The sequence below is a fragment of the Triticum aestivum genome, chromosome 5A (genome assembly GCF_018294505.1).
Source record: "Triticum aestivum cultivar Chinese Spring chromosome 5A, IWGSC CS RefSeq v2.1, whole genome shotgun sequence".
NCBI lineage: Eukaryota > Viridiplantae > Streptophyta > Magnoliopsida > Poales > Poaceae > Triticum > Triticum aestivum.
The window spans coordinates 11,711,578-11,729,003 of record NC_057806.1 but is presented as its reverse complement, the minus strand read 5'-3'; the positions used below and the strand labels follow the sequence as shown (position 1 = coordinate 11,729,003).

Below are 17,426 nucleotides of genomic sequence, written 5' to 3'. Positions count from 1 at the left end.
CAGTCCGACTGCCCGGCTGCTCCTCCCGGCTCCTCAGCCGGCTGCCGACTGCGCCAACCAGCCGGCCGCCGACTGCAGCTCGACCCAACATCGACAAGACCCCGACGAGACGGCCATACCGCGGACAAGACAACCGTACCGCGACGCCATCATCTACAGTGTACCTGTCCCCTTGACACTATTCTATAAAGTGCCCAGGGGACAAGCATGACATGCACCATGCCTAGCCCATGCCACTACATAGCTTGGTTTGTAAGCTACCAAGGTAGCTTACAACCAACGCTACCACCACCCATGCCCACTACCAAGCTTACATCCTAAGCTACCCTGTCCTATATAAAGGAGAAGACACACATAGGCTCATACTTATACATGCCCATGGACACACCCCTCACGCATGCATACATGTTCACTCACAGTGGAGCACTCTCATGCTCACTTGCTAGCTAGCTCATATACACATGAGACATATACAAGTCAGATGCCCATGGCACTGACCTCGGATACAGCTCTAGGAGCACTTTGTACTGCCCGATGTACACCCCAGATATATACTCAGACATGCAGGAGTAGGGGTATTATCTCTCCGGAGAGCCCCGAACCTGGGTAAACTAGCGTGTGCTACTCGCATACCCGCTCCCGGTCCTATCAGCAGCAGTGTTACCCTCACCCTAAGCCCTTGTGGCATCTGTCGACTCGCAAGCCCCCCGTGTGAATACCACGACAATGTTGGCACGCAAGGTAAACCATTATAAGCTCCTAGATAATTAAGCATGGCATAAGCAACTATAATATCTAATTGTCATTGCAAACATGTTTATTCATAATAGGCTGAATCAGGAACGATGAACTAATCATATTTACAAAAACAAGAGAGGTTGAGTTCATACCAGCTTTTCTTATCTCAATAAGTTCATCATATAATCATCATTATTGCCTTTCACTTGCACGACCGAATAGTGTGGATAATAATAATAGTTCACGTGCATTGGACTAAGCTGGAATCTGCAAGCATTCAATTCAAGAGAGAAGACAGGGTAATATGGGCTCTTTGTCAGATCAACGATAATGCATATAAGAGCCACTTTAACATTTTACTTATGGTCTTCTCCGCTCGACCCCCAAAGGAAAGAAAAGAAATAACACTATTTACATGGGAAAGCTCCCAACAAGAAAAACAAGAACGAGAAATCTTTTTGGGGTTTCTTTTTAATTATTACTACTACAGCATGAGAAGTAAACTAGCTGAAAGCTACAACTTTTTTTGTTTTTCTTAAGGTTTATTAAACACACAAGAAGAAAGCATAAAAAGTAAAACAAACTAGCATGGATGATACAATGAAAAAGTATGAGCACCGACAACTAGCAATGAGTGTGTGAACATGAATGTAATGTCGGTGAGAAATACGTACTTCCCCAAGATTAGGCTTTTGGCCTAAGTTGGTCTATGGCCACGGCTGGCCTGGCGGATATCCAAAGTAATAGTTGGGGTCGTACTGTGAAGAAGCCTCGGATTGCCACTGGTTGGCAATCACCTCCGGATCCCACTGGTAATCAGACTGTCGTGGAGGCTCAAATTGTGATTCCGGCTCTGGCTCTGTAGCTGATGTAGGGTTCCGGTAGGTGTGAATGGCCTCCAACGGAACAAGGTACTTGCCTGCAGATAAATCAAACAATGAAGGAGCAGGCAGGGTAATAGTCTCAGGATGATTTTTACCAAATATTAATTTGTACTTAAGCGCATTTTCCCTATTCTTAACAATAAAATCATGTGCTACCATACTTTTATAATCTAAATAAACAGGAGGCAGCAACTTCTCTTCCTTCTCATAATGCCTAATAGGTATGTTAAAGTGTGCAGCGAGGCGCGAGGCGAAGATGCCTCCAAGGATGGGGCCCTTAGTACGGTTAAGATTTAACCGCTTTGCAATAATAGCGCCCATACTAAATGTGTCATCACAAAATAAGGCATGGAACAAAATAACAATATCAGGGGCACTCAGGTTTCCACAGTTTTCGCGCCCAATTAAGCATGTACTAGCAAATATAACAAAGTAACGTAGAACAGGAAAGTGTATGCTAGTAATTCGTGGGTCGGAAACCTTCCTCGTTTCCCCTACAGTAATGGTATCAATAAACCCATCCACATCGTCACGATGTGGTTCCTCTACGCTGCCCTCGAAAGGGATCAAACAAACCCGACAAAAATCTTGAAGTGACATCTTCTTATGCTCATCATATAAATAAAATTCCACCATAGGTGGTGAGCTCCTATCATGGAAATGAAAGTTTTGCATAAAGATATTGGTGAGTAAGAGATACTGTTCGCATCGGTCGTGGAGGAAGGCGGTGAGGCCTGCATTCTCAGCCAATTCATAGAAATCATCATAAATCCCGGCTGCTCTCAAGAAATCACCACAAGGCCATTCACATGGCCGAACCTCCGTGGTGCGAGGAAGATTATATTTGGGCCTCTTATCCTCCTCAATTTGCTTATCCTTCGAGCTTCGGCTCGATGAGCCCCTCAAAAATCTCTTCACCTTTTTCTGAAAATTTCTGAATTTTTTTTAGTAACTTCAAAATAAAAGTGAACCAAACTCAACAATATTGATAGCAACTACTCCTACAAGTGCCTAGAGGCAATATCATGCATCAAAACTACTTTTGACCATATAAATTTGACATGCAAGCTCAAGAATAGGGTCACCTAAGCAGCAAAAATATGCAATGAATAAATCACTGGAACAAAAACTAATTGGACCATTGGAGGAGTCACATGCCAAGGAACAATCCCCCAAAGCAGTTTTGTGAGAGGTGCTTTGAGCAAGGAGATCAAAAATGGCATCAAAATGAGCTTGGACTTGGGTTTGAGCTGGTTAGTGATGTTTCTGGGAAGAAGAAGGAGTGTGTGGTAGCTGGAATAAGTGGAGGGGAGTCACCGTGGGCCCACGAGGCAGGGGGCGCGCCCAGGGGGGTAGGGCGCGCCCTCCACCCTCGTGGCCAGGTGCTTGCTCCCCCTGTTGTGTTCTCAGTACCAGATATTCTCAAATATTCCAGAAAAAATCATATTTAAATTTTAGGGCATTTGAAGAACTTTTATTTTCGGGGTATTTTTTTATTGCATGGATAATTCAGAAAACTGACGGAAATTATTATTTTTGCTTTATTTAATATAAATAACAGAAAGTAAAAAGACGGTACAGAGAGTTGTGTTTTCTAAATTCATCCATCTCATGCTCATCAAAAGGAATCCACTAACAAGGTTGATCAGGTCTTGTTAACAAACTCATTCTGAATAACATGGAACCGGAGAATTTTCGAATAACACTAGGTTACCTCAACGGGGATATGCACATCCCCAACAATAAGAATATCATATTTCTTCTTGATAGTAGGAAGAGGAAATTCAAAACCTCCAATAGTAATCGATGGAATTTTTCCAAGAGAGTTTATACTATGAACTTGAGGTTGTTTCCTCGGAAAGTGTACCGTATGCTCATTGCCATTAACATGAAAAGTGAAATTGCCTTTGGTGCAATCAATAACAGCCCTGTAGTATTCAAAAAGGGTCTTCCAAGAATAATAGACATACTATCGTCCTCGGGAATATCAAGAATAACAAAGTCCGTTAAAATAGTAACATTTGCAACCACAACAAGCACATCCTCACAAATACCGACATGTATAGCAGTTGATTTATTAGCCATTTTCAAAGATATTTCAGTAGGTGTCAACTTATTCAAATCAAGTCTATGATATAAAGAGAGAGGCATAACACTAACACCGGCTCCAAGATCACATAAAGCAGTTTTAACATAGTTTCTTTTAATGGAACATGGTATGGTTGGTACTCCTGGATCTCCTAGTTTCTTAGGTATTCCACCCTTAAAAGTATAATTAGCAAGCATGGTGGAAATTTCAGCTTCCGGTATCTTTCTTTTATTAGTAACAATTTCTTTCATGTACTTAGCATAAGGATTCATTTTAAGCATATCAGTCAAACGCATACACAAGAAGATAGGTCTAATCATTTCAGCAAAGCGCTCAAAATACTCATCATCCTTTTTCTTGTATGGTTTAGGAGGAAAAGGCATGGGTTTCGGAACCCATGGTTCTCTTTCTTTACCGTGCTTCCTAGCAACAAAGTCTCTCTTATCATAACGTTGATTCTTTGATTGTGGCTTATCAAGATCAACGGCAGGTTCAATCTCTACTTCATTGTCATTACTAGGTTGAGCATCAACATGAACATCATCATTAACATTATTACTAGGTTCATGTTCATTACCAGATTGTGTTTCGGCATCAGAAATAGAAATATCATTGGGATTCTCAGGTGTGTCAATAACAGGTTCACTAGAAGCATGCAAAGTCCTATCATTTTTCTTTTTCTTCCTCTTAGAAGGACTAGGTGCATCTATATTAGTTCTCTGAGAATCTTGCCCAATTCTCTTAGGATGGCCCTCAGGGTACAAAGGTTCCTGGGTCATTTTACCACCTCTAGTCATAACTCTAACAACATTATCATTTTTCTTACTATTCAATTCATTGAGCAAATCATTCTGTGCTTTAAGTACTTGTTCTACTTGAGTGGTAACCATAGAAGCATGTTTACTAATAAGTTTAAGTTCACCTTTAACATTAGCCATATAATCACCCAAGTGTTCAAGCATATCAGCATTGTGTTTTAATTCTCTACCAAAATAAGCATTGAAGTTTTCTTGTTTGACCATAAAGTCATCAAACTCATCCAAGCATGGGCTAGCAAACTTAGTAAATGGGATTTCAACTTTATCATATCTATAGAGAGAATTTACCTTTACTACCTGTGTCGGGTTATCAAGACCATGTATTTCTTCAATAGGTGATGGATTAAGACCATGTATTTCTTCAACAGGTTGTAAATTAAGACCATGTATTTCTTTAATAGGTGATGAATTCTTAACATCTTCAGCTTTAATACCTTTTTCTTCATAGATTTCTTTGCCTCTTGCATATCTTCAGGACTGAGAAATAGAATACCCCTTCTCTTCGGAGTTGGCTTAGGAGTTGGTTCACGAATTGGATCAGGAAGTGTCAATTATTTTCATTAGTCAACATATTATTCAATAGAATTTCAGCTTCATCTCGTGTTCTTTCCCTGAAAACACAACCAGCACAACTATTCAGGTGGTCTCTGGAAGCATCGGTTAGTCCATTATAAAAGATATCAAGTATTTCATTTTTCTTAAGAGGATGATCAGGCAAAGCATTAAGTAATTGGAGAAGCCTCCCCCAAGCTTGTGGGAGACTCTCTTCTTCAATTTGCACAAAATTATATATTTCCCTTAAAGCAGCTTGTTTCTTATGAGCGGGGAAATATTTAGCAGAGAAGTAATAAATCATATCCTGGAGACTACGCACACAACCAGGATCAAGAGAATTAAACCATATCTTAGCATCACCCTTTAATGAGAACGGAAATAATTTAAGGATATAATAGTAGCGAGTTTTCTCATCATTAGTGAACAGGGTGGCTATATCATTTAATTTAGTAAGATGTGCCACAACAGTTTCAGATTCATAGCCATAGAAAGGATCAGATTCAACCAAAGTAATTATATCAGGGTCGACAGAGAAATCATAATCCTTATTAGTAACAAAGATAGGTGAAGTAGCATAAGCAGAATCATATTTCATTCTAGCATTCAGAGTTTTTTGTTTCGGCTTAGCTAATAATTTCTTAAGATCATCCTATCATTGCAAGCAAGAAAATCTCTAGCAGTTTCTTCATCCATAACATAGCCCTCGAGCACAACAAGTAATTCATATCTAGGGGGAGTCTTCATCATCACTTTCATCAATATTATCAGTTTCAATAATTTCATTCTCTCTAGCCCTAGCAACTTGTTCATCAAGAAATTCACCAAGTGGCACAGTAGTATCAAGCATAGAAGTAGTTTCATCATAAGTATCATGCATAGCAGAAGTGGCATCATCAATAACATGCGACATATCAGAATTAATAGCAGAAGCAGGTTTAGGTGTCGCAAGCTTACTCAAAACAGAAGGTGAATCAAGTGCAGAGCTAGATGGCAGTTCCTTACCTCCCCTCGTAGTTGAGGGATAAATTTTGGTTCTTGGATCTTTCAAGTTCTTTATAATGATAAGCAGGTATAAATCCCAAGTGACTCAAAGAATAGAGCTATGCTCCCCGGCAACGGCGCCAAAAAATAGACTTGATAACCCACAAGTATAGGGGATCACAATAGTTTTCGAGGGTAGAGTATTCAACCCAAATTTATTGATTCGACACTAGGGGAGCCAAAGAATATTCTCAAGTATTAGTAGCTGAGTTGTCAATTCAACCACACCTGGAAACTTAATATCTGCAGCAAGGTATTTAGTAGCAAAGTAATATGATAGTAATGGTAACGGTGGTAAAAGGTAACAGTAGCAAAAGTAATATTTTTGGTGTTTTATAGTGATGATAAAATAGCAACGGAAAAGTAAATAAGTGAAGAACAATATATGGAAAGCTTGTAGGCAATGGATCGGTGATGGAGAATTATGCCGGATGCGGTTCATCATGTAACAGTCATAACCTAGGGTGACACAGAACTAGCTCCAGTTCATCAATGTAATGTAGGCATGTATTCCGAATATAGTCACACGTGCTTATGGAAAAGAACTTGCATGACATCATTTGTCCTACCCTCCCGTGGCAGCGGGGTCCTATTGGAAACTAAGGGATATTAAGGCCTCCTTTTAATAGAGTACCGGAACAAAGCATTAACACATAGTGAATACATGAACTCCTCAAACTACGGTCATCACCAGAAATGGTCCTGATTATTGTCACTTCGGGGTTGCCAGATCATAACACATAGTAGGTGACTATAGACTTGCAAGATAGGATTTAGAACTCTCATATATTGATGAAAACATAATAGGTTCAGATCTGAAATCATGGCACTCGGGCCCTAGAGACAAGCATTAAGCATAGCAAAGTCATAGCAACATCAATCTCAGAACATAGTGGATACTAGGGATCAAACCCTAACAAAACTAACTCGATTACATGATAAATCTCATCCAACCCATCATCGTCCAGCAAGCCTACGATGGAATTACTCACGCACGGCGGTGATCATCATGAAATTGGTGATGGGGGAAGGTTGATGATGACGATGGCGACGGATTGCCCTCTCCGGAGCCCCAAACGGACTCCGGATCAGCCCTCCCGAGAGAGTTTAGGGCTTGGCGGTGGCTCCGTATCGTAAAACGCGATGAATCCTTCTCCTTGGTTTTTTCTCCCCGAAAGTGAATATATGGAGTCAGGGTTGAGGTCGGTGAAGCGTCAGGGGGCCCACGAGGCAGGGGGCGCGCCCAGTAGGGCGCCCCCACCCTCGTGGACAGGTGGAGGCCCCCCTGACGTGGATCTTTCTTCCAGTATTTTTTATATATTCCAAAATAATTCTCCGTGGATTTTCAGGTCATTTCGAGAACTTTTATTTCTGCACAAAAATAACACCATGGCAATTCTGCTGAAAACAACGTCAGTCCAGGTTAGTTCCATTCAAATCATGCAAGTTAGAGTCCAAAACAAGGGCAAAAGTGTTTGGAAAAGTAGATACGACGAAGACGTATCACACATATGCATGGGTATGGTACTGCTATCGCTCAAATTATGGCAAGCAACCCATGATTCAGGTTAATATATTTCATGAACGTTTTGATTTACCGGGTTATACCAGTTGTGGCGCCCTTGATACACATATATCCAACCAGATGGGCATTCCTCGGTTTTGTTACACGAGATTTATCGGGTTATGCCAGTTGTGGCACATTATTGGTTTTGTCACGGCAGATGTCTTCGTGAGAAGACTAAGTTGTGAGGCATCCTTGCTAGGTGGAAGCTTGGATGGGGTTGATCGGAAATGAGAAGATGCGAGTTTACCCAGGTTTGGCCCCGCACGGTGGAGGTAAAAGCCTACATCGACCTACTTGATTGCTATTGATTGTGGTGGTCTCGATTTCAAGGGCGCTATTTCGCTACCTTTGTCTCGAGACCTATCAAAACATCTGTCCCGAGACCTATCAAAATATCTGTCTCAAGACTTGTCTGTATAAAAACTTGTCTTCTGATGACCCATGGACTTGCTTATATAATAGTCGAGTCTCTGGGGTTAGAAGAGATTCTGGGTTATACCCGCAGTCGGAGTCCTACTCTAAGTCCTCTACATCCTCTGTGTCTTCCAAGTCAGGGTCTCCATCTTGTATTTGGACTCCTTCTGGACGGAACTTTGCCTAGGTCCAGATCCTGTAGCAGGCCGGGTCATGATTGTAGCCGGATTATGATTGTAGTCGGCCGACTTAACTCCAGAGATGACTTAACTCCAGAAACGACTTAACTCCAGAGATGACTTATCCTCAAAGCCAGGTCTAGCCGCGGGTAACTCCCCCGACAGGCACCCTTGATACGCATATATCCAGCTGGATGGGCGTTGCTCGGTTTTGTTGCACGATAAGTATCCCTTTTGTCTCTGGCTATTTACAATCTATATCCCAGTACTAACATATACCTTTTCATGATATTCTAATATGTTGTCACTTATCTGGCATCCTGATCTGACACTTCATATTGCATTCTAATGGACTTGAAAGATGATATATCTTTTTTGGTAAAGGGTGGATTTTATTGACTCAAAATGAAAAATCAAGAAGATATAAACACAATGAGCACACACTCGGCCTCTGCATAGTTAGGATGCACACAACCAACCCCCAACGCGCACACACACAAACACGCTGGCAAATAGCAAAGTTACATGAGACCAAAGCTATGCCTAGACGAGGAAAAGAAAAACCCTGAAGCTATCAAATCGGTGATCGACAAACTATAACTATGGCCATATCCGCATCAATCATCTCATGACATCACAAGGATAACAAGGTTCTTCAACAGCAACGCCTTCAGCAAGGGAGCGGCGCTCAAACGCCGCCGTCACCAGATCCAACCACCAATGTCAGATTCAAGGTTTTCACCCTGAAGAACCGGTTTGAGCATATCCGAGCAATTCCTTCAACAAGGCAATGATGCGGAAACATCGTCATTGCCAGTTATGACCAACTTGGGTCAAACGTAGGTTTTCACCCCGGAGCTTATGGAAGTTAACCATGTGTTGTCACCACCACTTTTCCGCGAACACAGCAGCTACATTCATAGGCTAGAAAACCGACCGCTGTTGCTGCACAACCGTACCTTGTGCGTCAAGCCTTCTTCTGTAGATTGTATTGCACTCTCGAAGACAACCACTGGATCTGAAGAAGGGAACCATCACAGAGATTTTTCAATGGCCACCGTAATTCGTAGCCGGTCACCACCACAGTTCGGTGTGTTCACTGTTGCCGCCGCAGTCGCCAGACAAGGAGAAGCCGGATCCAGGAAATCAAACCTTTCACGGTCGTACCGATCCTGCTCCATAGTTGCGCCTATTCAGACGGTCGTCGTGGTTGCCGCTGCGCCATGGCTCCCGCCAAGCAACCATCAGCCCATCCACACACGCCGTGAGGTGGCTTGGTGGCCTGGCGGTCCACCCATGGTGGATCAGGGATGGAAGCAGTGGAACAGCCGGCAGATAAACGCATGCAGCACATCTGATGCGTCCTTCAGTCCTTGTGCGTGGGGAGCAGTTGGATCTTGGAACAACGCATCCTCTAGAGCACGCCCAGGGACATGTACATGACGCCAACCACCAGGATCTGCAGATTCAGGTTGAGGCACAGCGCATCAACCCGCCGCCATTCGAAATCCGACGGCCGTCGCCCAGCCGCCCGCCGTGACGCCTTAAACCACCACACGCATCAAGCCACCAGAACAAAAGGCCCCGCCGCCGCCACCACCGCACAGGCTTCGCCCGGCCATGGCCTCCGGCGGCGAGGTTATATCTACTCAAGGATTAAATCTACTACTGTACAATTGCTCATTTCCATGCTTCTTTTGGGGGGCTCATTTATGTAGTTTGGTGTCTGTTGGATTAGGAAGAGTTCCGTTAATTTTTTCAAGATGTAGTTTGCAGAAAATTATGCAAAGAAAGGCAATGTTCGGCTTAAAGGAATATTTACACCTCGAACTTATTTCTGGTTTGAGTTAAACATCATTTTGAAGTTCAACTATGATGCGCCTGATCTTGAACCAAGCACTAGAAAATGTTACCAGCAGAAGTTCAAGGATAGATACCGAGTATCTTGCTTTACTGAGTCAGGTGGGATTTCTCTTTAATTATTCAAGATCAATGCTTCCATGATCTCTGACCAAGTGATTCTGGAAAATCTAAATACAACAATTAGTGTGAGCAAAACTAGGGCCATTAGATATCTCAGTGCTATATAAGAATTAATATTTTAATTCCGCGCCTGCTACTTCAACAAAACATATATGAGATTCCCTCAAAAAAATACATATATGAGATATCTATTATGTTTATTGCGTTTGTCATTTACCATTGTTTTCCTTTAGAAACTTGCAATCATTCAAATTTATCGAAATATGTATATGGCAACCGTGTGGCAGAAATTATGGCTCCACGCATCCGCTCGTGCCTTCCTAATTTTAATTGTCAATTATGGCTCCACGCGCCTTTCCGATTTTTGGAAAAAATAATGCTTGTACTAGGATTTGATCTCTGGTCTGCAAGTAATCAACAAAGGGAACTAACCACCTCATCTATGACACTCATTGTTGAACAAGTTAAGGGAAATACTATTTTTGACATGTTTTTGCCTTTAATATGTTAGCACTGAAAAACTTTTTGTTTCAAGCATCATGGTAACTTTGATCATTGGGAATAAATTTGTTGAACCCGCCCCCCGGTAATTTCTGTAAATAGCACGATAACATTCACGCCATAGAACTGATAATTTAGATATAAACATCATGGTAACTTTAACCATTGGAAAGACAAATGTGAAAAGATACCCGATAATTTACGTGTAAAGAGATGGTAATATACGCAGCGCACATCTGATAACTGAGGTAGAAACACCATGATAACTTTGACCGTAGGGTAATTTTTTTAAAGATACTCCGGTATCTTCTGTGTAAATAGCACGGTAGTATACCTCCCTCCTCTGGCATTTTTATGTGTAAATAGCATGAAAACATATGCACTGCGATAACTAAACACCATGATAAATTTTTGACCTGTGAGGGGAATTTGTTGCTGAAACATACTCCTCATAAATTTTGTGTAAATAGCATGATATTTTAAGCACTACGGGCCTGATAAGTTACCTAGAATCACCATGATAACTTTTTGTCCCAGAAAAAAGTTGTACAAAACATCCCCAATATTTTTTGTGTAAATAACATGATAATATAAGCATCGCATAACCGATAACTTGCAATATAAACATGATGGTAACTTTTTTACCAAAGGAAAAAAAGTTGTTAAAAACATACACTCGCCTCGCGCGTGAGCCTCTTGGATGAATGCAACACATGGCGTGCCACGAGGAAGTCACATAATGTTTAGTCTCATGAGGGGCACACGTGCTATAGGCGTGATAAGTTACGCAAAAACATCGTGATAATTTTTGACCTATGGGAAAAGCTACCGAAACACACCCAGTTTTTAGGTGCAAGTACCATGATAATATATGAACTGTAGACCCGGTAACTCATGAACAACCCCCCATGGTAACTTTGACCGGGGGAGGTTAATGTACATATACCCTGCTAACTTATGTGTAAGTACCGCGGTATTTTACACATCGAAAACCTTATAACTTATGTACAAAATACAGTGGTAACTTTGAAGGGGTGTAGTTGTTGAAGCATAGTACCTGGTATGTTTTATGTAAATAGCACGGTAAGTTATGCAACACAGGCCTGATAACTTGCATACAAATGCCATGGTAACTTTGTCCTGAGGAGAAATCATGTGATAGACGTGAAGAAGTGGCAGTTTTCTCGGGGATGGCTGCCCATGATGTGCGGGAGAAGCAGGTTTCTCGGGTGAACCTGCGGGGTCGTTTAGGAGGAGACGAGGTCAAAGGACAAGGGATCGTGTTATACTTTAAAATGAAAGAAATAGAGATGTGGCAGTTTTGCTTATATGGCACACATGTGCCAAATATCACAGTCCTAAATTTGTACAACATGCATCTCTGATTGAGCAATTTCATCAAGATGTCAACTTCTGTTTTGTCATAGTCAAACCTTCAATTTGCCCTCGGCAAGCACGTTCACTCAACATCTTCTATTTTCTGTTCAAGCACGACCCATATTTGTCTTAGGTTAACTTGATCTCGGAATCGATAAATAAAGTCATAAACCAATGTCTTCTCTTTAGCCTCCATCATCTAGAGGCCTACAAATATACTGTCTTGTCTCCAATGTACACATATGTTTGCTGGCTGATGATTCCATAGTAATTATATCGGGGTGTTGGCCATTGTTATCTCTTATGACTAATCACAGTCTTAAAAATGCCACGGGGTAAGCTACTTAATCACAAATTACTTTGGAACATTTTTTATTGTGTCATTTCCATAATATCTTCTGGCGGTACGCTTGGACGTCATGAAAAGTATGATCTGTTTAATATTACCACCGTTCGGAAAATAAGTGACATGGTTTTAGTTCTAGTTACTTACCGAATGGAGGGAGTATCACTTATAGCTTTATTTATACGTGTAACCATCTGGACATGTGCTTTTGTAGAAAAGCCCAAAAGACATAATTTGCTTGGTATGATTGTAAGTTAGTAATTTGTCAAAACATTTCACTCGGGGCATGTGAAATCCTTCACTCACACAGCCAGCACATGTTTGAATTTCCTTTTGCCAGTATTGCTACATTGTCATTTGACTCATTTGGTGCATTTCCATCCGCTTTTACTTAGTTGTCATTCTACTAAAACATCAAACTATTATTACTACTGGATATTTATTTACGCTGCATAGATTTATTTACCAAGTTTACTTCAACTTTACGTGCTAAACATCGCTGTGTCAACATTTTTTTGATTAAATAAAGCATACTGTTCGTAAAGAAAAAACTTTGGAGAAAAGCACGATCCGCCCCGCAGAGATCACGACCGTCCATCCAAGCAGCATCGAACCCCTCATACCGTCCCACGTCACGGATCCGGGACAACCACGCCTCCACCAATCAGCGCTCACATCCCCCCCTCTATAAACCCACATCAGCCCCGCAACTCCTTTCCCAGCATCTCGTTCCAAATCTCCCACCTTAGCAGCACCGGCGGCTTCCCCTCTCCCCGCTCCAGACGCAGCGATGGCCCCCAAGGCGGCGGAGAAGAAGCCGGCGGCGAAGAAGCCCGCGGAGGAGGAGGCGACGACGGAGAAGGCCGAGAAGGCGCCGGCCGGGAAGAAGCCCAAGGCCGAGAAGCGGCTGCCGGCGGCGGGCAAGGGCAAGGCCTCCGGCAAGGAGGGCGGCGGCGACAAGAAGTCCAGGAAGAAGGGCAAGAAGAGCGTGGAGACGTACAAGATCTACATCTTCAAGGTGCTGAAGCAGGTGCACCCCGACATGGGCATCTCCTCAAAGGCCATGTCCATCATGAACTCCTTCATCAACGACATCTTCGAGAAGCTCGCCGGCGAGGCCGCCAAGCTCGCCCGCTACAACAAGAAGCCCACCATCACGTCACGGGAGATCCAGACCTCCGTCCGCCTCGTCCTCCCCGGCGAGCTCGCCAAGCACGCCGTCTCCGAGGGCACCAAGGCCGTCACCAAGTTCACCTCCTCTTAGATTGTACATCTAGTAGCGACTGTAGATGGTTCTGTTTACTTGGTGCTTGTCGACTCTGGCTATCTGGAAGTATAAGTGGTATTACTGCTGGCTAGATGGGAATTGCAGAATGATTGCCAAAGCTCTGTTGGTTCTTTGGTTGTAACAGCCGAATTTGTGCTTCTTTTCTTTTGGTAAACTGACATATCAAAAGTTGTGATCCATTTCAGCTGTGACTGTGATACTGATCTCTGCCATGCGATTGTGCTTTCGTAGCAATGTAAGTTTCCAGAATCCACTTGATTCTGGTGCAATGTTGTCCAATCGCCTGGGCTTATTTCCTGCTGTGATTGTTTATTGTCAATAAGAGCAACCCCAATGGTTTGCTTGCCATGTCTGGTTCTTGTTTTGGTAGTACTCCCTCCATCCGAAAATACTTGTCATCAAAATGGACAAAAAAAGATGTACTTGACATCAAAATGGATAAAAAAGAATATATATAGAACTAAAACATATCTAGATACATCCCCTTTTATTCATTTTGATGACAAGTATTTCCGGACAGAGGGAGTAGTTTCCTTTGCTTATGAAGCAGTATCAGTCAAATTGGTCAGCCTGAAGCAGCTTGGCGTTGTACATGATTGTGTTACTGTGAAAATGCCAAGTGTGAGAAAATTAGACTAGCTGTCTGTTTCTTGCCGGAAGGTGTTCCTTAAACAAGATGATGTGCTAGAGGCATGCTTCTGTATTGCCTTGCTATAAACAAGATGGTGTTTATTGTATCGTCTTTGATGCACATTTGGTTTATACATGGAAGCTATGGTCTTCTGACCTGCTGGTGTCATGTACACATAGAAGGTGAACCATCTTCACTTAAATCCAAGGGCTGATAACTTTTGTGAGTTGTCACGGTGGTATTATGTAAAATGGTTGGGTTTGTGATAGCTGTGCCTGAATCTGCGCGCATCGTGCACTGTAGTTGCATGGAAACAACAATTGTAATAACACAGTGGTATTTTGGTCACCATTTATTATTATTATTATTATTGACTTAATATATTTTATCTTGGGTTTGGGTTGGTAGGTGGTGTGTCACAAGATGTGCAACGACATGGTGAGCTTGTTCTCATCCTGCTCTTCAGACACCGCAGCAATTCAGAGATTGTTGAACTTCATGACTAGCTGGTAAGTGCTTTCAAAATCCTATGATAGGTTGCATCCTGCAGGCTGCAAACAACAACTTGGATCTGTGTTGATTATCTGTCCATCTGTCGTTTTTGTCCTCTCGATAGTTCCTGAGTCGATCAAATTGTATGTATAGAAGGGCAAACTGATCAAGACCTGTGATTCGTTGGTCATCTCTAAAATTTTAGGAGAGATGGTATGTGCTATTATAAAACATCAAGAAATGCAAATTAAATGTGAGATGTCCTATTGGTAACACCAGTTTGTTAACACCTTGTCATCATTATCCAATGGTCACATGATCACCGGTGAGTCTCTAGATCATTACTTAACAGAAGTATTCAGATAGCTACTTATAAGATATAATATAGTCATGCAACTCAACTAAAATTGTAAGAATTAAAAAGAATCAGCAAAAAGGTGAACTAGTTTTTCAGCATTCCAGAGCAGATGTAAGCATTGTTCAGAAGAGGTAACCATCTGCACAAGAATCTAGTTTAACATCAAATACTGATGAAAAGGAGTTCAACTAGTACATCTAGAAGAAAAACTGCATCACATACTAGGATCATAATACCTTGTAGACACATTCAGATTATGAATGTCTGACCATTGTCAACCAACCGGCACCTTAACACAGCCCGTAGAGCAGTCTAGGTGGAAGAACATGCAAGTAAAGTTAAGCACATGGCCTTTTCGTGCATAAGATCCCCACAAATAAGAAAAGAAATCAAAGAAATTATCATCTTCAGCTGCTGCAACAGAAGATGCCAAAGGATCTTATCCTGGTGTAAATAACATGATAATATAAGCATCGCATAACCGATAACTTGCAATATAAACATGATGGTAACTTTTTTACCAAAGGAAAAAAAGTTGTTAAAAACATACACTCGCCTCGCGCGTGAGCCTCTTGGATGAATGCAACACATGGCGTGCCACGAGGAAGTCACATAATGTTTAGTCTCATGAGGGGCACACGTGCTATAGGCGTGATAAGTTACGCAAAAACATCGTGATAATTTTTGACCTATGGGAAAAGCTACCGAAACACACCCAGTTTTTAGGTGCAAGTACCATGATAATATATGAACTGTAGACCCGGTAACTCATGAACAACCCCCCATGGTAACTTTGACCGGGGGAGGTTAATGTACATATACCCTGCTAACTTATGTGTAAGTACCGCGGTATTTTACACATCGAAAACCTTATAACTTATGTACAAAATACAGTGGTAACTTTGAAGGGGTGTAGTTGTTGAAGCATAGTACCTGGTATGTTTTATGTAAATAGCACGGTAAGTTATGCAACACAGGCCTGATAACTTGCATACAAATGCCATGGTAACTTTGTCCTGAGGAGAAATCATGTGATAGACGTGAAGAAGTGGCAGTTTTCTCGGGGATGGCTGCCCATGATGTGCGGGAGAAGCAGGTTTCTCGGGTGAACCTGCGGGGTCGTTTAGGAGGAGACGAGGTCAAAGGACAAGGGATCGTGTTATACTTTAAAATGAAAGAAATAGAGATGTGGCAGTTTTGCTTATATGGCACACATGTGCCAAATATCACAGTCCTAAATTTGTACAACATGCATCTCTGATTGAGCAATTTCATCAAGATGTCAACTTCTGTTTTGTCATAGTCAAACCTTCAATTTGCCCTCGGCAAGCACGTTCACTCAACATCTTCTATTTTCTGTTCAAGCACGACCCATATTTGTCTTAGGTTAACTTGATCTCGGAATCGATAAATAAAGTCATAAACCAATGTCTTCTCTTTAGCCTCCATCATCTAGAGGCCTACAAATATACTGTCTTGTCTCCAATGTACACATATGTTTGCTGGCTGATGATTCCATAGTAATTATATCGGGGTGTTGGCCATTGTTATCTCTTATGACTAATCACAGTCTTAAAAATGCCACGGGGTAAGCTACTTAATCACAAATTACTTTGGAACATTTTTTATTGTGTCATTTCCATAATATCTTCTGGCGGTACGCTTGGACGTCATGAAAAGTATGATCTGTTTAATATTACCACCGTTCGGAAAATAAGTGACATGGTTTTAGTTCTAGTTACTTACCGAATGGAGGGAGTATCACTTATAGCTTTATTTATACGTGTAACCATCTGGACATGTGCTTTTGTAGAAAAGCCCAAAAGACATAATTTGCTTGGTATGATTGTAAGTTAGTAATTTGTCAAAACATTTCACTCGGGGCATGTGAAATCCTTCACTCACACAGCCAGCACATGTTTGAATTTCCTTTTGCCAGTATTGCTACATTGTCATTTGACTCATTTGGTGCATTTCCATCCGCTTTTACTTAGTTGTCATTCTACTAAAACATCAAACTATTATTACTACTGGATATTTATTTACGCTGCATAGATTTATTTACCAAGTTTACTTCAACTTTACGTGCTAAACATCGCTGTGTCAACATTTTTTTGATTAAATAAAGCATACTGTTCGTAAAGAAAAAACTTTGGAGAAAAGCA

General features: G+C 41.7%; 1 protein-coding gene across 1 annotated transcript; it reads left to right on the top strand.

The window, feature by feature from the left end:
• The first annotated feature begins 13,214 nt into the window (after window positions 1-13,214).
• Window positions 13,215-13,964, top strand: LOC123102001 (histone H2B.1-like). Its single transcript, XM_044523255.1, has one exon. It carries the CDS (start codon window positions 13,283-13,285, stop codon window positions 13,754-13,756), a length of 474 nt encoding a protein of 157 aa, XP_044379190.1. The 5' UTR covers window positions 13,215-13,282; the 3' UTR covers window positions 13,757-13,964.
• The last annotated feature ends 3,462 nt before the right edge of the window (window positions 13,965-17,426 follow it).